Here is a 27,735-nt window from a genome sequence, read left to right as displayed (position 1 = left end):
CTACTGTATTCGGTAGCTGAACGAGTATTGCACTTAAGCATAGATAAGAAAAATATTCCGTTTATTACGACACGTAACTAGAACGACATGAAAGTATTCTTGACAGTGCCCCCAGCTCTAGTTCGGTCGGTGAGCGCGCGACCTTGTCACCGTGAGGGCGGGGGCGCCTATGTTTGCGGCCGACCACGGGGACTTCGCCACTCGTACTGCGGTTATCAGCCGACGAACGCGCTCGGAACGATATGACAGTTTAATTTTTTTGGATTTAAAACCGATATGTCATACTAATTTCATTTCAATCATGTGGCTTTGGTTGCTCTGTGCGGCTGCGGCCGTGTACTCCGCGGAGGGCGCAGGCCCGGGCGCCGCCCGCCTCGTTTGTTATGTCGAGGGCGCGCGCGCATCTGATGTATCTGAGTGCACGCACCTCGTGTACGCCGGCGACTCTAGAGGTGAGGCACTGGACGATCTGCTGAAGGACTACAGGAAAAATAACCCAAGGATCAAGATCATCCTGCGCGTCAACGAAGGAGATAAGGTATGTTCATTTAGTGATTAGATGATTTCGTATTAATCTCGCCACTTACAGTCAAAGACCATTTTCTTCGTTAAAATATTTATTTTTTTTTTCTATTACATTAATAATTTAATAAAATGACGATTAATAGTTCTTTAATAAAAAATAAAAATGTTTTGAACTATGAAATAAGATCAGTTAAATGTTTTTTTATTCAAAATATTCAATATTAAATAAAATTAGAATACAGTCACGAATATGTTTTTACTTTATGATGTGTTTTAATTTTTTTACACGTTAGCACTAGTGTTAACAAACAACTTTACGCGAAAAAATATTTTCAAAATATCGTTCAAATTAAAAGTCTATACAAAATCGTTATTTTAAAAAAATACGGGTCGATTTGGGAAATTTATGCTTCAAAGTAGGCATAAGTGATGGCCGTGAAACAAAATCAATTTTTGTGTACCTTTTTATGTACCTAAAATAGAGTATTTTAGGTACATAAAAAGGTTTTATAGTAAACTAGCTAGAAGCCACGCCTGTCTTGCATGGCAGTAATGAACGCACACCTTTGTTTTAAAAACTTACTTTCGCTACAGTTTTACTATGTATGTTGAGTTTTTATTCTTCTAACGTGCATTTGTAATGTTAATTGAACAGTCTCACAGATTTTTAATTGAAATCCTTTAACAACACTATTATACATATAGGATATAGAAAAAAAGTATGTCTTTCATAATCGTTTTAGTGATATTGATTCATTATCCTGTATATTTTGTTACTTTGAATTAACGGAAAGTTTAAAATATTTAACCGGCGCTAAATGCCCTCATTGTTAGTTTCTTTCAGATGCTAATCAGTGACGAGGTTCGTTATTGCACAATGCACTTTCCACCTGAGTAGTGTTCGGCGTTTTAATTGTCTCGTTTATTATTTTAAGACAAATCCATAAAAGTATAACTTTATGTTTTTTTTACCATACAAGGCAACAATTTCTGTTATACAGCTTTGGTTGCGTTAGATTATTGTGGAATATAAATAAAAACCTTCGCTACAAAGTCCTACGTATGTTTTTGCTTTATATGAAATAGGTTCGTTGTAATTATTTGTTGTTGTAAAGTGGGCACATACTGCTATGACTCACATATTTTGGTCTCTTACATAGTCGAGGACTTTTCGAGCTATGGTCATGTTAATTATATTTTTCATTATGAAAATCGCATCCAAAATTGTTGAGTAATATTTTTTTATTCAGTATATGAATTATTACATTTACTTAATAAATAATTTCGTAGCGACATCGTGAAATCCTTTCACATATTTTATGATATATTTATTAACAAAAATAAAGTTACTGCATAAATCTTTCAATATTTAGATTCATAAAACAGTTGAGAAACATGGCAACACTTTAAAAACTTTGATTGTAATTTTTGGACCTTAGGAAAAAAAAATTAAATTAAGAATACTAAATTTTAAAAATAATCTCATGAATTTGTATTCCTTTTTAACATTCCAGATGAAATTTAAGTTCAGAATATTATAACGCCATAATTCATTGTATTTTTTTTTTTATTTGAGCTATAAAAATTCTTAAAAAACACAACAAAGTAACAATTTGACACCAGGACTTAAGAAGGTCGCTTCTATAAATAGTTATTGCTTTGAACTCTAACAGGTACTAACCGCAAGAAGCGCATTCCTGAATCATAAAAATAAAAATGTCCTTTTAACAAGAAAGCATATTAAAAAAATTTGAAATATTTATACATAGGGTATTTTAATTTTCGTGTATTAGTAAAGGACATTATTGTGACAGAATAAAAAATAGAGTGAGTAAAATATATCATAAAATATCCGCATGATTAATTTTAATTTAAATCTCTCTTGTGGATTCACGAGCGCCCGAAAACAGCTGTTGCATTACGCAAAAAAAAAAAGTTCTCCCTGTTAATCCACTTACCGCTTGCAGAACACTTTTCAATCTTTTGTATTTTTAAGTACTTAAAGTGTCAATTGCGTAACTCGTTGCGAAACAGTGACTCAGAGATGCTTTACATTTCTCCAAGCTCCCAATATTATCTCATTTTAAAATCCTTTGTTTGTTAACTGTGATTTTGTAACTTCTAGTTCTTGTATAACTTTTCACCACAAATCTTTTATTTATTAATAGACGTATAAATAAGTGAAGACGATATTGTTTTTGTTATTATTTTTTTTAATTTTTATTAGTCTATACGAAGTGTTGAGAAACAAGAAAGCTTTTTTCGTTTCTTTGTTTTTAATTGGATATCCGAATTTATAACCATATCCCTTTAATAGGTTTATATCAAAACTATAGTAAAAATACTGCTCTTTAAAAATTAGCACGACTTTGATTTTATTGATGCCAGTACAACTATAGCCGATGAGATAATAAAAATTAATTCCCTATCAGGCTGACAGCTGTGTCAGTCATATTTGGTGGTGGCGTACTCGCTGGCCGTGGAGAAAATGTTATTAAAAAATATGTTTTTAGAACTTACTTACTGTTTTGAATCATTTCTATTAAAAATATTTTTTTTTTTCTTTGTTGTTAGAGTCCTTTTGGATGATACAAAAAAAAGAATTTATTGACTTACGATTTCATTAATTTATCAATTTCTCTATAACTATTCATATATTGCTATGATATTAATACGCATAAAATAACATGAAGGAAAATTACTAGATGGGTTTTTATATCCGCCTTATATTATAATTATCAATTCAGACAAGGATCTTAAAAATGACCTAAAATTTTAGAACTTTTTTTTTTACTATATTTAAATTTTCAAAGTTGTCAAGTTTTTTATTCGGAAAATAGATATTGAAAAATAATAACATATGTAAGTGTAACGTCAAAAAACATAATAGTAACAATTTTCAATAAAAACTTTTATTCCATCAGGAAGCTGTTAAAAGCTTATTTTAAAATACATAAGTAATAAGTGTCATGACACAAATATGTTTTATTAATGACTCTTAAGTTATGTATATCCGTGTTAAAAAAATATGAAACTATTAAGAAAATAATTATTCAATAATCATAAACTGTTTTCAGAATTAATAGTTATCTATACAAGCCCAGTCTTAACTAATGGAAACTTTTAATATAGATATAGTTTAACTTAATGTAAAATTTTAAATTTTACAAAAGCTTAAACTATACCGAACTTTTTGTTGTCAATATGAAAACAATACCGTGATTAATAATCTGGACGCGAACAGTTTAAAATGATTCATTTACTCTATGAATCTGTCTCTGTCAGTGTGTCAAGGCCGCCATAATTGACGGCTGTCAAAACAGCTCTCCTTTTAATCGGAATGCAGTCTCTTGTTATGTCATTGAGGTTTTAATGTCAACAAAGATTGTACCTACTCGAAAGCCATAGAGAAAAGAAAAAAAAATGTACTCCAAAACTTATAAATAAATAGTCACAAAAAAAAAGTTATTAAACGGTAAATTTCTCATAAAATAATTTTAACTTAATAATATTTTTTTAAGTATATCAAAAATATATTTTTTTGATGTGCACATTCTGTACGTACCTGGTGTTCGTGTATTGTGAAAGAAAAGTACAGATAATTTTAAATGATTGCATGCAGATATTATTTATTACATAAATTTTGGTAATATAAATATTAAGTAGGGGCAATTTTTTATAAAATTATTCCAAAGAAACAGTGCGAGTTTGATTAAATCAATGTGGTTGGGCCATATTTGGTTTTACACGACAACATTGATTCTAGTAATTAAAAGGTTTTAACGATGTAAATAAATTTCAGTTACAAATAATTTTATTCATAAGATTTAATTGTGAAAGCAAATTCTAAAAGTCAGAACGCAAAAAACATCCTCTATGTCACAAACACCAATTCACTACACGGAGATATATAACGATCTTGATTATAAATATGAAAGATTTTATAATTATTGGCTTTATATAATACTTGAAAAGGCTATAGCTGACATCATTATTGAAAGCATAAATTAATTAAGTATGAAATTATCAAATTTTATGACACGTTGCATAAACGATAAGTCAAAATAATTTTGAAAGGAGCGACTAATTTGATCGACATTCATCTCATAAAATATATTGTAAAGTATAAACATACTTAAATCGGTTTAGATAAAGTCATTATAGTGTTGCAACATAGTCCTATATGTATTTCATGCTTGCAAATTACAAAATGCTCGAATTTATCTACATATCCCTAAACCAGTTCCAGACATCGATAAATCTACTTGCGAAATTGCTTACAACACTATTCTATGGAATTAATGATCTGAATATGACGTAAGACAATGCACGTGGTTTACAAAATAAATTTAAAATAATAATTAATACGTGATTTATTTATTTTTTTAATCTATATTTAGGATTTTTTAATATTCAAGGTAAAAACCGCGTTCGTGTTTATTTATCGTATTTATTTTTATATAACCTTTTTAGATTTTTTAGATATATATATATATATATATCTAAAAAATATATATATATATCTAAAAAATCTAAAATCTATATATATATATATATATATATATATATATGCATATGCATTGTCACACGACTGCACGACATCGGAAACGTTAACAGTTTTATAGTATTAACGGGAAATTGGAATAGTTGATTAATGGAATGAGTGAGAAACGAGAAACACCGCGTATGATGCAAAACTTGTGTTAAGCATATTCAAACATTTTTTGTTTCATTAATGCTAAAATAATTATTTTAAAGGAAGCTTATATGTATTTACCATATATTTTATTTCTTTTGTCGACGACTGGTTTAATTAAGGCAAAAACATTATCAGCTCCTAATTTTAGTTTAAGACGTCTAAAACTTTTTTTTTAATCTGCAATAAATATAATCTGTTGAATAAAAGAAGACATCACCTGTAGTAATTTTTTAAATATATTTTAAGGTTCAAAATTTACTAAGGAGCTCTTAAAACTGGTCCTCATTTATTTGGCGAGCATTATGTTTTCCGTTATTGAGCCATTCTTGAGTAAAAAAAAATTGTTAACAAACATTATTATCTCGACGTGACACAATTTACAACTATAAATTCAGTTTCTAAATGACTACTAATTATTTTTCGATACACGTTTTAAAATAAATGAGGTATAAATATTCGAATATAATTAAATTCATATTGTCAATATTCTTACATGACAGATTTCTTTCTTAATGAGTTCGATCATCAATTTTTTTTTAATTGCTTAAATATATACATCCACATTGTGACTTGCCTGTAATAACTTCCTTAACATAGTTCTATGTCAACCTTCTTTTTTCGTACTCTTTGGTAAGTTTGAAATTATACTCTATTATAAAGCCTATTACTGACAAACATTTAATGTCCTATTTAAAACAATAATCTTATTTTTAATTATGTTCTTTTAATATACTTGTTGAATAAGGTATAATGACTTTTTTCTAGATGAGAAATTGATGTATATGTCAAATGAAAATAAGACTGTACCAGTATGAAAATTATGTCTCAAAGGAGAATATCCGATCGGAGGTCGCAATTACGATCTGATCTTAAAATTCATGTCCAATGACCCTAGTTTGTACCACAAATCTGCAGTAGTAATTTTTAAATTATGTAAAAAAGCAAAGGGATAAATCAAAACAGAAATTTGATATATGATTTTTAGTTTAACCTGTTCCAAAATAATAATGAAAAATAAAACTAACTCTTTTTTATTCTTTTGGTTATTTGATGATTTCACTAACATCTTGAAATTCGACCCTCGGACGAAATATCAAAAGTCGATGAAGCGGAACGCCTTGGCAGCCAAGCATTGATCCATTTATGTACCAATGTGTAATATATAATATACAAGTTACATTAAATAATATCACATAAATATACTGGCCGCACCTAATCCCTCGCGGGCTACATTCTTTGACATATTCACATCAGTTTCCAAGACATTCTAATAAAATCTATCTTATAAAACAACATTTTTAATATCCTTAAGTCGAAGCTAGTAACAACATTGTAAAATGCAAATGTTCGAACAATATCAATTCAATGGACGCGACTTTACATTTAGTACGTTATTATAGTTAAATATTATTACTGATCCTTTAAGATAAACGGCCAATTGATTATTGTTTTATTATAATTATAATATTTTCTTTAAATGCATAATATATATTTCATTATATATACTAATAATCTTTATGAACATTTGATTTATTCCCACCAAAGTTTAAGTAAAAATCCACTAAAAGTTTTCCATAATTTATGTGTATCAGTAGATTTACCAAAAATGAGATAATTGCTTTAAACTTTTCTCCGTAAACTCAATCTATAGAAATGTCAACAGCATTCTTGTGTTACTGTAATTTTTGACATTTTGTTTGACAGCGTCATGAGACGGCTCGCAGTATCCTGTCCAGTCAAAACTTTAAGTTTATTTGGATTATTATTTACTTATTTTGTGTGTTGTTCTAGATAGTGGTACAAATTTTAATGGACTCTATAAAAAACTACAATTTATTTCATATATCATCCGGGCTGTATATTCAAAAGTATAATACTCGTTACAATAAACAATAAATTGACTTTTTCAAAATATTCCATAGATTTATTTTTAATAAGGTCGTAGTTAAATTAAAAAAAAAACTTATAAGTTGCCAGTCCGTTCCGGTAGCGATGTAACAGAATTTGATATTTGCATTTTTTATTGACGTTGCATTAGAATGTGTATAAATGTTGTTATTATTCTAATACGCGACATCTTGTATAAGAATCGTGACCCGTGGTGTATATAACGTGAGATATAAATAAACACTAATTCAAGAATTTTACTGTTCAAATAAGTGCACAGATACCGAATACCTTTTAATCATATTCCTTTGAGTAAGCCTAAACATTGATAATAAAAATAGCTTTAATAAATTGTAATCAAATATTTATAAGTATTGATAAAGGAACGCCTTAAGGTATTTTCTGAAAATAAGGTTACGTTAGCTTTATACAGATAAGATTAAAGTTAAAATTGTACTTAAAATGTTTTATCACAATCTAAACCATTTTGTTACATATAAGAGTAATATATTCTCGAATGAGGTCGAAGGCTAAAAGCTAAAACTATACAATACATAACAATTATACACCTATGTCGCATATGTGTCGCAATGTTCGTATGCAAATGAAATTCACGCTCAGATATGCTTTATATGTTAACTCTTATAGCTAACGAGTTCGAAGGGTTTAAGTAAACCCATTACCAAGGCGATTTATTTGATCTATTACTACGTAAATACAGTATAGATTTATTAATTAAAATGAACGTTTAAATTAAAATTATATATTACTTACCCATAAAATAAATGCTTTAAGTCCAGTGGAAGTAGCACCTATTATTTTTATTTTACAGATTAGGAAGACATAATAAATTTAAATGAAACTAGTATTTTTCGGATTTACTACGCGGATTCTATTATTTAAAAACTACATAATCCCGACGTTTCGGTTACTTTGCAGCAACCGTGATCACGGGCAGACGAGGTGAGGTGTGTGTCACACACCTCGTCTGCCCGTGATCACGGTTGCTGCAAAGTAACCGAAACGTCGGGATTATGTAGTTTTTAAATAATAGAATCCGCGTAGTAAATCCGAAAAATACTAGTTTCATTTAAATGAATACTCGCGAAAATCTTAGAAGACATAATAAATATTCCATATTTAAATATTTGAAATTTGATAGAATTCATGTTTTCGGAGTCGTCAATATTCAGCCATACATATATGTTCATAAACTAAAAGTGGACAAATATTACTAGATTATTATAAAAAAAGGCTTTAATCCATTGATTATTGAATGTTAATACTCTTTCGTGTTTTCTCCACAAAGTATGTAAAATTATAATTCGTTCAACTAATAAAAAAGCTGACATTGGCAAAATATTTCGCAATTTCCGTGTGAATGATGTCATATAATAAAAATGTTCATATAGTATAACACATATATAGTAATGACAACAGACTAGAAAAATTAAGAAAAAAATATAGTGTTTAAAAATTACTTAGACGATAAATAATATTAATATATTTAATGGGATCTAAGACTTTCGCGAGTATTCATTTAAATGAAACTAATATTTTCGGATTACTTTTAAAAACTACATACTCCCGACGTTTCGGTTGCTGAAAAGTAATATACTTTATATCGACAAATTAATTAATTTAAATTAATATATTTTATATCAACATTGACTAAAAGTAATTTAGCTAAGTGTCTTAGAGTGATTGATAAGGCTGATCTCCTTTCTCGGCTGTTCGGGTTATACAGTAGTTAAAGCAATTACTAATAATGACCTGTGTACACTTTGTATGTATTTCAACTATACTATATTTTTTACTTAAATTTTATATTATTATTGATATTAATTACACGTGAAATATAATAAAGAAGGAACAATTAAGTATAATTTTTAATTAAAATAGTAAGTTGGAGCAAATTGCAAAGGAATAGTAGAAAAAAATAAATAAAAAAATAATACGTATGTTTGATGGGAACAGTAAGGAGATAGTGATGCGATTGACAGTTGACAGTCAAAGATTATTTGGCTCATTATTTTTTTATATGTGTACTTAGCATATAGGAAATTAAAATAGAACTCTATAAAAAAATATATATTCTATTCGTTTTAGTGCTATATTTTGAAAGTTATTGTTTTATTCAGAGGTAAGACATCAGATTAAAGTTAAGGACAGAAGTTTATTAACTATAAAGTAATCTTAACTATAAAAACTCCGAATCATTCAGTGACCCAAACTTGGATTAAGAAATAAAACACGTATAAAATAAACGTACGATATAAATGTATTATGTCTTTTTAACTGTTACGAACGATCTTAAAATTGTTAAGGGCAAATCATATGCGTGTTTTAAATGACAAAATAATATATTATATAAAAAATCTTTTGTATTAAAATCAGAGAAATTGAAGGTTACACCGCTTCATAAATATTTCTTTAGGAACATAAGTAATAAATAATGTCGGCTATTGCATAATAATGGCCTTAATAACTGACACTTGGTCATCGAATGCATGGGGAGTGCCATTTAAAAAAAAAAGTGACAACACACTTCTCAAATGACAGCTGACATTTTTACCTTTTAATGTGAAATGTTGTTAAGACTTAAAAATTATGCCTCGAAGTTATTACTATATATGTATGTACAGTATTGATATTACTTTTTAAATAGTTTTAACAGTGATTGTGTTTTGTATGACGCTTTGATAATAATTTAATAATGTTTATTGCAAACATATAAAAATAAGGATGTTATAATTAGTTTTTGACGGATCATATCACTAAAATTTCATGTTTCCTGCTATAGTGATAGATGTTAGTCATGACTCATGTAATTAACGAGCCTCCTTCAATCGATATTCCGGAAGTTTAAATATTTCGTGGTAAAACTTTATATGCAACGTGCAGATTTTTGACTCTTAACCTTTTACGTAATAAATTAGGTACCCAAGATTTCAACAAAATTCAGAATCGTGATTATTCATGCTGAACTTTTTGACTTTCTAATTTTGTAAAGGACTTCTTTACAAAATGGTTCTCACTATGAAAGATTTTTTTATTTGTAGGAAATATAAAAAAAAAATTCTAACAAAAATTATTTTATTTAAGTTACAACAAATTTGATTCAAAGACTTGGTGAGTGTCAATAAAAAACAGCAATCACGGTAAAGCTAATAAATTATTTATGAAACACCATTAGGTGACGCCAAATTGAGATTAAAGTTAAATAAATTGTATTTCACGGTTTTTCTTAAGAGATTGTACATCCTGTCCTTATTTTTTTTTACTAATATAAATTGAACATTGACATGAACTCATTATCAGTGAGCTTGCTACAAGTATACTTTGTCAAATTTAATACGGACAGTGTTCAGGTTTTCATTCGTACAACACCGTATTTTGTCTCTGTTGCAGTTAGTTGCATTGGTTTAGACACAGTCATAGGGGAGGTTTCCGGTTTCCAGGTTTTCCCGATTCGACGTTACCCTTGAAATACGTGTCTGAAACGCCATAAGCAACTTTGTTGCTACGCCATGAGCGAAAAGTTATGTTAAAACAAAAAACTTTCTGTATTTAGTTGCAAACAGCAGACTCGTGGTAAGGCTATCGATGAAGAAAACATAAGCCCTTTAAAAATTTACATTAAGTTTAAATTATAAACTAAATTGTAGTGATTTTTTTTATTGTATTGACACTTTCAAATTACATAACACAAGGAGTGTAAAAGTATTATTTAAGTAAACATAAGTAAATATATATATTTACTTATGTTTAATTTAAGTAATAATAATAATAATTTAAGTAAACGTCTAAGTAGACGTAAGTAAAGTTTTATTCACGAGTTATAGTTATTACAATGTAGGTATGTCTGCATTCATAGAAAAATACCAAAGATTTTATTGAGTTCCTTCTCGGTGTCAATAGTCTAGAAATGACCACTAAACTCTTTATAATATTGTTTTAAGTAAATTATAAACATAAATATTCAATTCATACAGCATTCCTACACTAATAAATACTTATTTTTATATGGTTAAAATTCTTACGTGACACTATACACGTACCACCTAAAGCGTTGAACTTAGAAATCTTATAAAATGATTTATTTAAAAAAAAATAGGTCTTACGATACCTACTTTAATACCTTTAATGCAATACTTAATATTTAGTATGCTTGGAGCTAAAAACTTTGTTGGTGAGCGACTTACTAATACAAGGGTCTTATTACGAGTAACGAAGTATTTTACAACTAAAATATTTGTTATTTTTTTAACATCACTAATAGTTTTTTCATAAAATTAAGTTCGATATAAACATCATATAAGTCAGTTGCAAGGATGACACTAAATCTCTGGATATTGGATTTTAAATCGTTTTTTTTTTCCAGGATCTAACAGAAGTCCTCAAATCTAAGAACGTGCAAGGTTTGGAAATATACGATGCCCACAAAGCCTTCAATAAGACCAAAGTCCTGGAAATGGTGGAATCAGCTAGAGCTGCCCTCACCGCAGCGGGAGGTGGGCCATTGTTCCTGGCGCTGCCTTCGCACCCAGAACTCCTGGCCAAGTATTACGACCTCAGGGTCTTAGTGAAGAAGACTGACCTCATGACCGTCCAGACACATGCTCTGGGTTTGGTGAAAAAGATGACCTACCATCCCAGTCGGCTGAGTGGATTGTGGGACATGATGAATACTGTAAGTAGACTTACACGACCCAAGAAATCATCACGACATTACTCAATTTCAGTTCTCAACTAAGTTAATAAGTTCTTTGCATTATTTTAGGTAACCAAAAGTATTTATAGCCTTTCCTTACATGTGTAAAGCCGCAAAGCAACTAAAAACATTTCCATTTATTCCAGTAGAAAAGTTTTCCTTAAGCTGTGTAAGGAAATCCAAGTTTAAATAATTTTTTAATACGTATTGCCAATTTGTTTAGAAACATAATGTTTATTCTGTGTACATATAATACAATATACATATAATTTTAAATGCAATAACTAAGACTTTGTTCGTATCATTTCTATTTCACCGACTAACCGCTCTCGAGTCATATAGAACTGGTACGAAGGCAAACTGGTAGTCCGAGAAAATTTTTAGATAATAAATATTCAAGCGATCTCCGTCCTTATTTCTTACGGACTAAGGTGTGCCGAGTGATTGCTCAATTTTTGTAAATCTAGGTCAGTTAGCAGGTGGATCTTTTTGAAATGGTAAATTGCTTAGTTGTTTTTATATAATCTAGATATACTTGACAATCGTCACTACAAAGAAGGCTGAGCAGATTAAATCTCCATGATAGACCGAACTGCCTTCGCCTGAATGCTAAAACCTATGCAAATCATGTTATTGTAGAGACAGAATCACGCTATGTGATTGACGTAGGCGTCAAGACATATTATGATTGTAGCATTATAATATACAAAATTAATTATCTTATTATAAGCAATATGAGTCAACGGATTGCGAGAATCCGCTTGTAAATGTGTCCAATGATAATAATAAAATGAATTTTTATAGACGATTTACAGTTAGCTGCGTATTTTATGACGACATGACTAAAATATAGCTTGGATATTTACATGAGACTTTAAGAAATACATTACGATTATAAACATACTGTTATTTGAATTGTTGTAAATGTATGCATGTAATTTCTTTAGGATTCCGTAGTGGATCTAGTCATCGGCTTAGGAGTCCCCGCTTCGAAGGTGGTGATCAGTTTACCAGCTACGGCTCGACAGTTCCAACTCCTAAACGAGACCCTCAGTACGCCCGGTAGTCCGACTACCGACGACGATCCGAAAGAAATCGACCAATTAGAACTCTGCAGACAGTTACGCAAAGGCAGATGGACCTTAGAAAGAGACCAGGACCTGTCAGCGCCTTACGCATTCAAGTAAGGATTTTCGCAACACCGCGTTGCAAATCAAATCGGATTTGTATTTGCATAATTCTGATAAGACGAATGATATTACGTGTATCACTTAACATGGAAAGGTCATGATCTATATTTTGATATGTCAGTTCCCAAATAAGGTTGACTGATTAAGGTTAAATAAGATTAAATGGCTATTTTATAGCTTAAAAATATTTGTATATGATGCAAATTAAACGTCGTAATAAAAATCATCACGGAAGTGATATAGATCGAGTTTCAGTTGTGGCAGCATTATTAAAAAAATTTGATATCTTTTCCGAATGTTAGAACTCAGATACGGCTTATTTGGCAACCATATAAGTATGTATTTTTCCATGCAAAAACTATGGCGGTTTCTAGTTAATTTCATTTCAATCAACCATCGGAATTGATTCATTGTAATATGTATATTATTTACCAACTCAGGGGCAAGACGTGGATATCATTCGAAGACGCATCCTCGGTAGATGTGAAGGGTAAGTACGCGAGGGTTCGAGGTCTCGCTGGCCTCGCTTTGTACAACACTGAGAAAGACCTGGACTCGCCCTGTGCTCCAACTCTCAGGACGGCTTTGAATAAAGTGCTGAACCAGCAGAGTAGAGCGCCGAGGGCAGCCGTTTTAAGGTGATTTTTCATATTTTTCATATTTTCCTATACCGTCATTATTCGTGCATTGAAGGAATAGTTTCGCTTCTCCAAATTAAAATGTTTTCTAATTAAGAAAAAAATATTAAATCATTCGACTAAAATGTTAAAAAATCACGAGCATGAAGAATAATGTTTTATAATAGATTTATAATATTCTTGACACGCTCGAGATTCTGAATGGGTGATAGACCATTTAAGTTTCTATATAACAATTCGTTTAAAGATCTTTGGAAAACGAGATCCTTTCCGCTCCACACAACGCGCGTGTTCTGGACGCTCTCCAAGTGTCACCTTACCGCATCACTCAGGTTGTCGACGCTGACGGTGTCATACATTCCATCAGAGAGGTAATCTTCACTAATTATTAATAGGAATACGTCACGTTAAAATTTATTCTCACTTTTAAATCGTTATATTTTCGATTTTGATAAATAAAATTGTCTTTCCGTGACCATAGTTACTGCAAGGTTATTCAAATAGGGGTGAAAACTTAAACAGTATTATAGACAAAATACCTTTCTTTGAACTTGTTCCGTTATAGAAATGATTTTTTAGTCACACTATGGTTTACTCAGCCTTTGATTAAACGGCTCTTGTTTTTTTTTTGTTATGATAAATATTTTTTGACCGAATGTTATTTTTTAATATTTTTTTAACGGCCATTCCGAATGTTACGAGACATAATGTCCATGAATTTTTTTTACACGAATTATGAATTTCAGTCTTCGATAAGCAATTTGTTCCAAAAGAGAACATAATTTGAAAAAAAATCCATCTTTTTGATAAACCCTTGTATTTTTTAAAATGTATGCGTTGCTTATGATTACTAATGTAATGTTTCAGGATACGAGGACAGAATTCTCCTGTTCCCGCCAAGGCTACTTCGTACATCCCCGTTCTTGCGCTCGTTTCTATCGCTGCGTTAAATTCGATCAACTGTCTCCCGAATATACAGTAAGAATTATAGTATTATATGAAACACCAATATTATTGACAAGAACTGCTTAGTTTAGCTTTAATAAAATATCTATAGCTTCCAAAATAGTCCTAAGTACGAAAGGAAAATTAAATATGTATATATATATACGTCATTTTGTAGGAAGTATCAAAGGATCAAATAAGTCTTCGTGGATGCTTACATTACTCAAGTCTAAGTTGGGGTTATGAATCTATCGCACCAAAATAAAATCTATTTGAATAGATTTGACCATCTACTGGAAAATGTTTCTTAAATTAAATTACGTACGATGTCAATAAAATATACTATCGTATTGAAAATATGAAAGGGAATATAGCTCCAATTAAAAAGTCATCCAAGTAACAAATTGTATATGCAATTCGTTACTTTGACAATTATGACAAACAATTAAATCAATCAGAAAAGTGTGTTCTTCTTTTGACTGGTCGTGCTATGCGAAATGTACAACGTCCTAAAGTGACAGTATTTTCCTTGCCCCTTAAAAGCCTCCGATTGCAAATTATATGTATGCGTACAAGAAAATATACAAAAATATGTGTACTTATTAAATCTGGGAATAAAATATATGAACAAACTGGATAACACCAATGTATACGCTTCCAGTATATGACAAACATAACAAATGTACATACATGTGTATGTATACAGCGTGTTCGTCATGTACTGGGAGCTCAAGCTTTGGTCATGTCTAGTTATTAATTATTGTTCATGTGTGTTCATATATTGAAAATATTTAGGTTTTCGAATTTGACTGTCCCGCTGGGCTGGCGTTTGACGCGCGGTATGAGGTGTGTGTATGGCCAGGGTCTTTGCCTCATGCCGCCGCCTGCCCAGGGTCATCAGAGATCGCGCCAGTTCCTACCACCCGGTTCATTTGTCCGGACCATGAGGGTAAGATAATGCTAATGTGATCGATTTCGTAATGTTTCTCCAATTTAATGCTACTTAAAAATTTGTCGACATGAATGTCACGGTTGCTGAAAAGTAACCGAAACGTCGAGAGTATGTAGTTTTAACCAAAAATAAAGCACGTGTAGTAGGTATATCCGAAAAATATTAGTTTCATTTAAATTAACAAAACTAGCGAAAGTCTTAGATCTCACCATATTATATTCATCATTGCCACAAATTAATTTTATGTATATAAATTTTCAAAGCTGCAGACTTAATCGAGACTTTAGACTTTCGTGTAATTTAATCGTCAAAAGAGTCACTGTGTTATAAGTTTCTCAGAACGAATCAATAATACCTTTGAGACGTATCACTTCAGGTTACTACGCGGATCCAGAGAACTGTCGTTGGTTCTTCGCGTGTCTGGACCATGGTAAAGCGCCGCTAACTGCCTACGAGTTCCGCTGCCCTTTCGGTCTAGGGTTCGACGCTGCCCGCCTTAAGTGTGATTGGCCGTGGTTGGTACCGGCTTGCGGGAACATTGCCCGATACGAAGCAGAAGCCTTTGGATACTCAGGCGCCGCTCTTAGTGGTAAGTTGATTAGTCTATAGTAGCGCAATAACCATTAAAATTTTAGTATCAAAAAAGTATTCGATCATTTGGTGATATGTTGTATAAGTAATTGTCATCACATTCATTTGTGTTTAAGGTGCTACTGGTTTTGAAGGAAAAACAGCAGATTCAGTTAACATAGCCGCTCATCAGAGTTTGGTTTCCGGAGCATCTCTTAACAACCTAGTAGGAATTCAAAACGGACTTCTCACTAATGACGATATTCTAGACGCTAACTACATATCATCCCAAGAAGCTGCCAATGGGGGTTTGGCCGGAGCAGGAACTTATGACAGCTTTTCGAACATAGGACTCAGTTATCAAGGCGAACCAAGCGGAGTCTTCTACAATTACGTGTCAGCGGAAGACATTAACAAGGGTCTTGTTAGGGGCGTTAATAGTGAGGGAGAGGAGAAATACACGAGTGGATCCATAATTTTAGATGATTACAGACTACCAAGTAATAAAGTAAACACTTACTCGGTATATAATAAAGGTCAAAGTGGTGTATCAGGCTCTGCCAGAAAGCCACTTCGTTACAATGATGGTAAATACCGCCCTGATAATTCTGGGAAGTACGTCCACAACCCTGCCGGTGACCGAGCCAAGCCCTATGAGCACATTGGTGTCCCTCCCGTTCCGTACGCGCACAAGGATTTTAAATATAAACAATCAAACGAGAATGACGCCAGCAAATATTCTGGTAGCGTCTCTGGAGGTTACGAGTACCCAAGACCAAAAATTGAATTCCACGAAGGATTTGGGGTGAATGATAATATTCATACTGTTAGTGGATACAACAGTGTAGGAGTCGAAGGTAGTGTGACAAATACATATCAAGGCAGTTACACAAACGCAGATGTAGGAAAATACGTAACCGACGACAGAGTATACACAGGCGCTTCACATACTCTTACTGCTGGAGCAGTGAATGTTGGATTGGTCGGGAAGACAACACTATTAGACGCTGATTATGCGAATCAAGGAAACTATCAGGGTCATTCATACAACAGTGAGGTTGTTCATCATGTTTCTCAGCCTGTAGTCTCTGTAAGTCACGTCAGCACGGCCGATCAAAACTTAGACGGTTACAGTTATACAACTTCAACCTCATCGGGAGTCCCCACAACAGTGAGTCCATTGTCGTACACAACATACAAAACTACATACGTTCCAGAAGTGCCTAAAACTAGTATTAAACAAGTTTTCGGTTTCACTCAACCAGCTGTAACTTACGTCCAAACTGCTGTAGTACCTGTAAAACAAGTAACGCCACAAATTCAAGTTACTAATTACAATCAAGGCGTCAACTATCAGTACGAAAGTAAAGATTATTCGTCCGCTAATGCCAAGTCAAATGAAAACTCTGAGTTTACAGGTTACGAATACAAACAACCTAGTATTAAATTTGAAAATGTCCCCACTGCAACTCCAGCCGTGACTGTAGTATCCCAAAAACCACAAAACCAACAAACCTTTCACACAATCGAATCAGTTGGTTTTGAATATTCAACACCACTACCTGTGAGTGAACAACCATTTAAAAAAATTGTGGCTTATACAACTGGTCCACCAGTTAGCACTTACGTTCAATCAACATCACCGGCTGTCAGTCATCAAACAATACATAAAGTGGAAACATCAAAAGTACAAATTCCATTCGTCGAAGTCAGTGGCCAAGATGTTGCAAGCACAGGTGTCAACTATGAAGTGCCCCAGGGTTTGATACAGTACACTACCCCACAACCGTCAATTTCAGTTCAACCGGAAATATCATATCAACCACAAGCATTTAGTCAACAAACTGTACATACAGTCGCTGCTAACAAAGTTAATTCGTTCACACAAGGCCATTCGCAAGTAGGATACGAGTACCAAGGACCGTCAACAATCAGTTTTAATACCAACGATGAAAATGGGTATAACTACAAACAACCTAACGTTCGATTAGAAGACGCAGCAAGAGTAGTTCATTATTCTACCCCAGCACCGACAGTGTTATACACTCCTCAAAGTGACAGTTCGCAAAGCATACAGAGATCCAGGACGCAATACGTTTCGTCAACTGCTCGCCCATTCGTGTCAACAACGCCTGTAACTTTATACGAGAATCCCCTTCTACAATACACAGCAAAATCTACGGAAATAACATATGACGCTCCTAAGTACACTTCACACTCATACAGTCAACAAAACCACAACAGAGGTGTTTCTTCAAACTCGTTCGCATCCAATGGATACTCAGCAGCACTGGATCAACAAACTACAGTCTATTCAACTCCTCAGCCGACACTTTCAGTTCAATCCACAATAACAACATACCCTCAATATCAAGGTCAGCAGACTCTTCACCAAGTCGATACAAGTCGACTTAATACATATGAAGGTGCTTCCATCAATGTTGATTACTCTCAGCCGTCATTTAGAGTAGAACAAGCTAAAATAGAAACATCCACTCCTGCATCAATTGCTTCTTCAACGTACAAACCTCAATCATATAGCCAACAAACAATCCATAAATATGAGAAACAAGTAACTCCTTCAACCACGCCAATTTCTACCATACATTTATCTTATCAACAACCTGAGGTGTCTGTTTACGAAAACCCAATATTGAAATACACTCAAAGGGTTACTCCTGTTACTTATGTAAAGCCTACAGCATCTATATTTACTCAAACATATAGGCCTGAAGTCAAGGTAAGTCACGTTACCAGACCCGCACAATACGAAACATCAGACCAACAATCTTATATAAATCAAGAAGCTTATACTTATAATCAACCGGAAATACAAAGAAATATTGAGTCATCAAAAAGCCAAACTTACTCTGACGCGAGTGTTGTGTCAAGCCAATACTTCCACCAAGGGAAAGGAATAACACAAACAAATGGAAATGAACAGTACGAATCTGGTAAGAACGTTGTGTTTGTATCAAGTACCCCTGCAACACTCGCTTACGAGGATCACTATACAGTATATGAAAATCAAGGGAAGGTTAATGCATACAAAGCTCCTGAGTATATACCTCCGAAGGAAGAAATACCACAAACATACATAGTACCAACTGTCTCCACACCAGCCGTGAAGCAGCAGGGTTCGATACTTTATTCTCAAGATCAATACGATTATCAACCTGTGGGCTATTCTCAACAATATCAAGGTCAATATACAAATAGTAAGGCCAGTACATCAATTAATAATTATGAATATACTCAAAATAATTACCAATCTCCTGAAGTACAAGTGGAGTATAAGGCTGAAGAATATTTGCCACCAGTACCATCTACTGCAAGACCCGCTGTCTCATCTACATACCGGTCACGCACCTATTCTACGACAACCAATGCTCCAGAATACCTGCCTCCTGAGTCTGAAACTAAATTCCGCGCCGATGAATATTTACCACCAGTGAAAAATAGTTACCAATCAATTGTTAAATCTGCAGACAATGTTGAATACTTACCTCCTGCAGAAAGTACAGCAGCACGCGTGGCAACTTTCCAACGATTTGGTTACAACGATGAGGATGAATCCAGTAAAGGATATAGCACATATCAAGATTATTCACTCTCAACTGAAGCGCCCATTGTAGCGGCTGGTGTGACAGGTAGAAAACAGAACATAGTAGTTGAGACGGCGAAGTCAAATTTACTTGGTTTTGGAACTGTTGGACCAGAGGCTGGCTTGGTGTCAACTACGGCCCGGCCGTTTATATCTACTACGGATAATTCTTACTTACCTCCAAAGACGGCAACGTTCACGTATACAACTGAAACTCCGGAAGTAACTACTACAATAAGAAGGACGAAACCTAAATATTTTAGAGTACCATCTTCTTCTACTACACCGGTATACGTAGAGTCAACGACAGCGTATCAGGCGCCGGAATACTTGCCACCATCAGAAAAAATCTGGCAAGGCTTAGTGGAGACCTCAGCATACAGTAGTACAGTAGCTCCAAAAATAAGACTTAATCCTTATCAAGGAAATACATATGATAATTCCCAAATAATTGTTTCCACAACAACGGCACCGATAAGAAAACAAAATGTTGTCGTTGAAAATGCTAAAGCACAATTATTAGGATTCGGTGCCGTTGGTTCTGAAGCTGGTTTAGTTACACCAGCATCGTATAGTGAAATAGAGCCTATTGAAGTATCTCATGATGGCACCTACTCTACTGTGCTACCAGTTCAACAACAAGTGGAAGTCACAAGCGCAAGAGTCCCGATACGAAGAGTTAAGCCAAAGGTAGCGATCGTTACAAAAATAAATGACTTTAATCCTCTTCTTGTGAAAAAATTAGGCGCTGTTTGTAGTTGTCAATCTCCTGTATTAATTCTTAAGGGCAAAAGACCGAATATTCAAGAAGAGGACGTTGATTACGACAATGGTTACGAAAGCGGACGAGGGGATCTCGGCAGTTATAAATTAAAATCGCAGTCAGCACGAGTAACTACCGTTCCATTACTGAATACTGTGACGACGGCATCACCGGTAGTATCAACTTTCAATCCAATAATTGTCCCCGATGATTCATACTATCAAGACTACCAAGAGGCTAGTAACGATAATGTAGTGGTAAATGCCGTTGGAAAAGATAATTCTCAAAGTTACGTTTCAAGCGTACCCGTTGTTTCAACAACTGAAAGAGTAGTGAGAATAAGACCAAGAGTAAAATTAGTGACTGAGGCGCCTACTTATAAAACTGTTGTATTAAATAAACAAGTAGGCCCAAGCATTCCCCAGACAGCGGAATTGATCGAATCTGCGGTTAATTCTCCCTCTTTTGATCGTTATGGACCAGGCGGCTGGAGAGACAGGGATGAAACTTTACAGGGCTCTATAGATTGTCAGCGAGCTGGGCTATTCCGTCATCCAAAACAATGTAACAAATTCTATGCATGCAGATGGGACTGTACAAAACAAAGATTTACGCTTCACGTCTTTAACTGTCCTGTTCAACTGAGCTTCGACCCTAACATTGGAGCCTGTAACTGGCCAAGTCAAGGACCCGCTTGTCAAGGGGATACCCTCCTCACAAACGCTCTTTGAACGAAATGATGATTATGTGAGAATCTCGTGTAACGTGCCATCAAAGTGTGATATGAATTACGATGTGGTCACGTAAATCCTACAATCAGCTATTTTGTAATTCAAGTGTAACTGTTAAGATCAGTCTCTCTTTTAATGTTCTAGGCTTATTTATTTGTTTCATTGTTTTAATTTTAACGCATAGTTATTTATTACTCATTTTATTTTTGATGCTTGTGCTATTTGTAGCAATGTAATTTTTTCATTGTCTAATCAAAAGTTACCATTATCTAGTTCAGTAGGCTAAAATGTTTTTGGAGTTGTGAAGTCATTTTTATTTTTTTCTATAAACGCTGTAATGTAAATATATCATTTATTCATGAAATCGTTTCATTTTATTTGCCAAACATAATGTTTAACAGAACAATTGTCATTTTTATATATTTAGAGTAACTGGTTTCTCGACTTCAAGTAATGAGTTCTTATACTTTGCAAGAACTGGATATACTTCTTCTTCCAAAAATTCCGTGACTTGCTCAGGAGCTCGACCAATAAAAGTAGACGCGTCTAATATTTTGTCGAGCTGTGGTATGATAGGAGCAAAATATTTATCGTTTTTGATGCGATCTATTAAATCATTATCTTTTCCTTCCTGTTTGACTACCGCTCCGGCTTCGTGGGACAAAACTCTTATTTTTTCATGACAAACCTGCCGATCACCACCAGATTGTACCATTGCCATTATAATATTTTCCGTTGCCATGAACGGGAGCTCCTGTGCAATATAACGAGCAATTACTTTTGGGTACACCACCAACCCTTGACAAATATTAAGGAGAGTAAGCAAAGTCGCGTCGGCAGTCAAAAATGCTTCAGCTAAAGTGATGCGTCGGTTAGCAGAGTCATCTAAAGTGCGTTCCATCCATTGGACGGCGTGCGTGTTGGCAGCATTCGCATGAAGCGTTATCAAATGCCGAGCCAGGGCACAGCAACGTTCAGACCTCATAGGGTTTCTTTTGTAGGGCATCGCGCTGGATCCTATTTGAGAAGTCTCAAACGGTTCCTCCAATTCTTTACGAGAAGCGAGAATACGGATGTCAGAGCACATTTTATGTACAGTGGCTCCTAACCCAGATAACGCCGCTATAACTTCTAAATCTACCTTCCTTGAGTACGTCTGACCGGTGACAAGATAACGTTTATCAAATCCAGCAAGCTCTGCGACTCTCTTATCCAGAGCCCTAACCTTACTGGTGTCACCTTTAAACAGTTGTAAGAACGAAGCTTGAGTTCCTGTAGTGCCTTTGACTCCCCTGAACCTTAAATCTTCTCTTGCCCGGGACAATGCACGCTCGTCCATAAGAAGGTCGCTAAGCCACAACGAAGCTCTCTTTCCAACTGTTGTTAACTGAGCTGGTTGTAAATGTGTGAATCCCAAAATCGGAAGCGATCTGAAATTAATATATAAATAAATTTATATGTCACTAAACTAACATGACACATGAGAAATCTAGGATCAAATTAATTAATTTCTATACGGTACAAGAAATGTAAACTTGATAACCTATGCATGAATGAATCAACCTAATCAAATAAAACACCAATCAAAGCTTAGACTTACTTGTATTCATCGGAGAATTTCGACAGTTGGCTTATAACAGCAGCGAGCCGGGGCAGGAGTAAGTCCAAGCCGTGTTTCAATACAATCAGATCGGTATTATCGCCAACGTAGCATGAAGTAGCTCCTAGGTGTATGATAGGAGCCGCTAACGGACAGCGTTCAGCGAGGGTATGGACGTGCGCCATGACGTCATGACGGACCTTCTTCTCATGTTCTGCGGCTGATGGGAAATCTATGTCGTGGATTGCCGACTCCAGTTCCTTGATCTGTTCATCGGTGATGTCTAAGCCGAGATCCTGGAAGGTGATGAAAGAAGCTTTCAATGATGTTAATGTCAGCAATGAACCTTCCCTTTCTTTCTATTATACAGATATATCATAGAAATATTTATTCCTGATAAGAAAATAGTTTCATTGTGGAATTCTTTGTTTTTTAAATTATTTTTACCTAAACATACAGTGGTATATTTCAATATAATATTTAAATTACATTTTTTTATGAGACGAAACTGAACATTTGTTACTTGGTTCTCATATACTCGTATACGCGTGTAATGCAACATCGTATGTAAGAACTCATTCAAAAGTACTAAAATAATAGCACGAGCACCTGTCCTACTAATTCTTTGAACTAGATAAGATAGCGACAGTCACTGATAAAGTATAGCTGATAATGAAATCATCCAGTGACGACTCACCTGTTAACAAAAGCGGACAAAAACAAAAGAGTGAAAAAAACTAAGAAAGTCAATAAATTTCAGTGAAAAGAACAAGTGAGTGATAATGGTTTCCGTTCAAACGATAGCGACCATTGTGGTAAAAGTATTCAAAATTGTAAGTAATCAAATTTGATAGAAATGATTATTCAGATAAAAAACTATATCGAATGCTATTCCGATTGCAATATTAAACAGTTATATAGTATCTCCTTGTTATTGTTTAATTATTTTTCAATTTATAATTGATTACAAATTTAGATAATCTAAATACACTTTTATATCGTAATGACACAGAGTGTCAATAGTATGGTGAAGTATTTTAGAACGAGCACATTATTAAAAAGTCTTTAACAAATTTTTCAGAACGGTAATGAGAAATGTCAAATCGATTATTTTATTAGTGCAGACAATAAATTAAATGATAAGACAAGATCAATCGACTATAATTCTTTCAAATGTTAGATATAAACATTTTTATTATATGAATTTTGTTCAGACTTGTTGTAAAGAAAAGGTGGATTTATATGTCAAAATGTCATGCTTTATGATTGTCGTTGTATATATTAAATTCTTTAGCTGATTCATAATAAAGGGCCCCCGACCTCATTCCGTATCGCTCCGATAAAAACCACACCTCGTGGAATTAGCGACGCTATCAAAGTACTAAACTGAATCCTAAACAATTCACATTATTCATCGCCATTTCTAAATTTATTTGTGTTAACCTGTTAAGTAAACCGTCATTATAATAGTGAGTTACAACGAGTTAAGTGCAATTTACTCATTTTTTAAATATTGCAAAACTTTTATCTTATCCGATAACAAAAAGGGCATTACTCAGTCGCAAACATTCTTAGGTGTTTAACGTAGTGAGGGGCTATTTAAATGAAAATGTTCATAATTTACTTCTAGACTACAAATTAAATAAATAATAGGACATTTTAAGAAACGTCTGTCCACTTAAAACATCAAATCTGAGGCGGGAGATACGATTCGTAATAATTTAATGTAAACTGATATGTCTTAAGATTAATATTTTAAATGATATTAACCTTTTAAATTTTAAAATACACAGTGTATTGTAAAATTTAAAAGTATGAATGTATTATGTTTCTTATTTTTTTTCTATAATCGATTGGCGTAAACTAGATTTTTAATTATGAATTTTCAATAAAAAATTCTTCCCACCATAATAACGTACAGATATCTCTTTTAAGAGGTAAATTATCCTTTGTGCATCACATTTATTTTATAATACTGTAACTATTTCTTCTTTTCGTACTTAAATAAATAAATTATTACGAGACACATTTATACTCTCTGATTATCAAACAGCAGTCATATGAAGAGATAAGTATATAACTAATTTTAAAAGCACTCAAAACTAAGTTATTACTTAGTTTTGGGTGTTTTTGTTTTGCTTAAAATTAGTTTACTTATTAGTAACAAACATATATAATGTTTTAATTAGTGTAATTTTTGAAATCGTAATAATAAAATCGACTAACAGTAATGTTCAAATATGTCGTTACGTTCAGGAACTAAACTTATGTACAGAAATACTTACTTTGATTTGTAGACTGTCAATCTGACCCAGATTGCCAGTAAAAAGAATTGAGTCTAAAAAACCATTTCGATTACTTTATCATAATATGTTATAAACAATTTTTATATAAACCCAGTTTCAGCAGTTGCAACTAGGACTTTGAAGTTTTGCGTTGTAAAAATAATTACTGAACGTGTTTATTAAAAAGTAGAATTTATGTGATTTCATAATAACAAAAAAAATTATAATTATCGTCCGTATTTAGTCGCACGATGAGGCGTTAACAATACTAGCACTGTTGTTTTTTTTTTTTTTATACATGTGAATGTAACCAACCAGTAATAATTGCTTTAAAGACTTTTTTGCGTATTTCATAATATGAAATTGACATGAAGCATAGAAAAACATGTGAATTATTACTTTTAAGTAGCTTTCAACTGATATAAGAAAAAATATTAATTCTTATTTGCATACTAGTATGAACTATTTAGGAAAGCGATATAATTTTCTTCAGTATACTCTATAATCTGTCTTTAATAGTTCCATTAAAAATAATATAATTGATTGTGAAAATTATCAAAAGATTTAAAAACACTGTCGACATATAACATTTTAATTATTAATAAAGATTATACTTATTTCATTGCTCAGCTATGTACATATTGTTAATATTGAAGTAAGTTCTAATTAACAACATCTGTCTCACTTTGATTGGACGAAGCAATCAATGTTCATTATTGTTTGATCCCGGCTTCCTGTCGGAGACAATTAAACCTGTTTATGACTTGTGTTACATCTCACGGAGTACGACGGAAACAAACACGGTCCACAGATTAAGCGACGCATAAAGTTATGGTTATAAGAAATCGCGCCAAAACGCGTCATAAAATGAACGTTAAAAAATATAATTGCATTATGTATTACTAGTTTTACGAAACAAAATTAGAAGCAATTAATAATACAATGATTTATATATATATATATTTTTTTTAATAATTAAAATGCTACCCTCATTGATTACTAAATGGATAGCTAATCGATTAAGTTTCACTCGTCCAAGGTTTAGAAGCAATTTTTACTTGTAAAATAAATTGTTGCCAGTGAAATCTATTAGAAAATTTGTTATGTTTATAGCAATTCAATAAGAGATAATTAATACAGATTCAACACCAAAAAGGTTTTACCTTGATGTTTTTTTTTTGATATTATTATGTTAGTTTATCTGTTAATTTCTCTTATGTAACATTACACACGACATCCTTGACACTGGCAAATCGAATAGATTGCCATTTTCACAGATTAAAAAAACAAGGGATTTACAATTATTTTGCTTACGATGGTTTTCAATATTACAAATACTATTTATATTATATATGGATATTTAGATAGAGATTATTTAATATGGCTTATTATGTTATAAATGCTAGGGAATAGAACGGGAATAATACAAAATTGTTATATTTCTCCCGTATCCGAAGTTGTGGATGATTTAATAAATTTATTATAATATGATTCATGCATATATTAATAATGCAAATAAATACGAATATAACATGACATTCATAATAATTAGATTAGCCGCCGTTTGACCCCGCATTAGTCAGACGTCGGCAGCAATTAATGGAAGATATATGGAAGGAATTATTCACATTGTCTATGCCGTAGGTCAGGACGAGATAAGTTGATTTTTTTAAATGATTTCTAAACGGATGAAGCTCTCAATTGTGATGTATCCGTTTCCATTATGAATATATTTTTTTTATTCGAAACAAATTTTTGCAAAGTCAGTATTCATATATATTACTTGTAGAGAGTAGATACGCCGATAATTTGTGCGAAGAAGAAATAGACAGGAGGAAGGAAATGTTTATATTTACTTCAAGTCATTTTATACACTATTATTTTTCTTATCAGTTGAAAGTTATTTAAAATTATTTTGTATTCATAACTATATATTTCTAAATTATAATTAATAGAATGTTCTTGAGTTACGGGTCGCTTTATATTTTAAATTATAGGGCTATTGTAAAATATTTTGCAGTATTGATCGTATAGCAATTTCTAATCGTCCAAAGGCCGAGACTATACGACTTACCTATTTTGTTTTGTCAATGAACAATGAGCAATTAGGAAGCATTAAAAGGAATGACATTAAGTTAAATTTGGCAAGTTTTATTGAGTATCAGTTGTAAACAGCTACTTTGTTGTCAATGAGACGTTAATAATATAAATAAGAATATTATAAAGTTTTGTAAGAATTAGAAAATTTTGTCAGAATGTGGCTTGTAAAACCTACGCATATATGTGGCTAGAGTAAGTTTTAAACATTTGTTTGCGTGCGAAACTAAAGAAATCGATAGTATTTAAATTACAATTTTTGAGGTATTATATATATGTTAGTTGTATACGAAATGACCTACAAAAGCTATGGCTTACATAAACATGTTTCGAGACATCCAAATATATTGTATAGAGATTAAAATACACACAAAATATTATTCCTATGAGGTCATTTGATAAGAACGGTAACAAATTCGCTGTTTAGTTAGAAACAGGTGATTCAGTTTGTTATCTCGGTAATAGTATTTGAGTAAATACTTCCGATGCTATGATATGTTTAGAGAAATAAACAATCTTGTTAATATGAGATAAA

General features: G+C 32.7%; 3 protein-coding genes across 3 annotated transcripts in view; 2 read left to right on the top strand and 1 right to left on the bottom strand.

Moving 5' to 3' along the window:
• Window positions 1–185: 185 nt before the first annotated feature.
• LOC116770913 (uncharacterized) lies at window positions 186–21,582 on the top strand. Its single transcript, XM_032662555.2, has 9 exons — window positions 186–538; window positions 11,496–11,804; window positions 12,773–13,008; window positions 13,456–13,653; window positions 13,901–14,024; window positions 14,521–14,631; window positions 15,394–15,547; window positions 15,927–16,139; window positions 16,258–21,582. The coding sequence occupies exons 1-9, from the start codon at window positions 302–304 to the stop codon at window positions 21,216–21,218; spliced, it is 6,543 nt and encodes a 2,180-aa protein (XP_032518446.2). The 5' UTR covers window positions 186–301; the 3' UTR covers window positions 21,219–21,582.
• LOC116770924 (adenylosuccinate lyase) overlaps window positions 21,557–27,735 on the bottom strand; it is a 19,577-nt gene continuing 13,398 nt past the window's right edge. The window contains exons 2-3 of the mRNA XM_032662567.2: window positions 22,819–23,114; window positions 21,557–22,648 (exon numbers count right to left, since the gene is read on the bottom strand). Of these exons, the coding sequence (XP_032518458.1) occupies window positions 21,634–22,648; window positions 22,819–23,114 (1,311 nt within the window). The 3' untranslated portion in view covers window positions 21,557–21,633. The remainder of the gene's footprint in view (window positions 22,649–22,818; window positions 23,115–27,735) is intronic.
• LOC133318893 (protein snakeskin) overlaps window positions 23,490–27,735 on the top strand; it is a 5,894-nt gene continuing 1,648 nt past the window's right edge. Inside the window, exon 1 of the mRNA XM_061521382.1 lies at window positions 23,490–23,651. Coding sequence (XP_061377366.1) covers window positions 23,601–23,651 — 51 coding nt within the window. The 5' untranslated portion in view covers window positions 23,490–23,600. The remainder of the gene's footprint in view (window positions 23,652–27,735) is intronic.

Source organism: Danaus plexippus, chromosome 8 (assembly GCF_018135715.1).
Source record: "Danaus plexippus chromosome 8, MEX_DaPlex, whole genome shotgun sequence".
Lineage (NCBI taxonomy): Eukaryota > Metazoa > Arthropoda > Insecta > Lepidoptera > Nymphalidae > Danaus > Danaus plexippus.
Note: the sequence above shows the minus strand (reverse complement) of the source record. Positions and strands in the feature narration are given on the sequence as shown.

Bases quoted from the DNA above. Each gene is read 5' to 3' on its own strand.
- LOC116770913 (XM_032662555.2), top strand. From the start codon at position 302: ATGTGGCTTTGGTTGCTCTGTGCGGCTGCGGCCGTGTACTCCGCGGAG. The intron at 539-11,495 runs GTATGTTCATTT...TTTTTTTTCCAG, and splicing joins GCGTCAACGAAGGAGATAAG to GATCTAACAGAAGTCCTCAA. The intron at 16,140-16,257 runs GTAAGTTGATTA...TTTGTGTTTAAG, and splicing joins CTCAGGCGCCGCTCTTAGTG to GTGCTACTGGTTTTGAAGGA.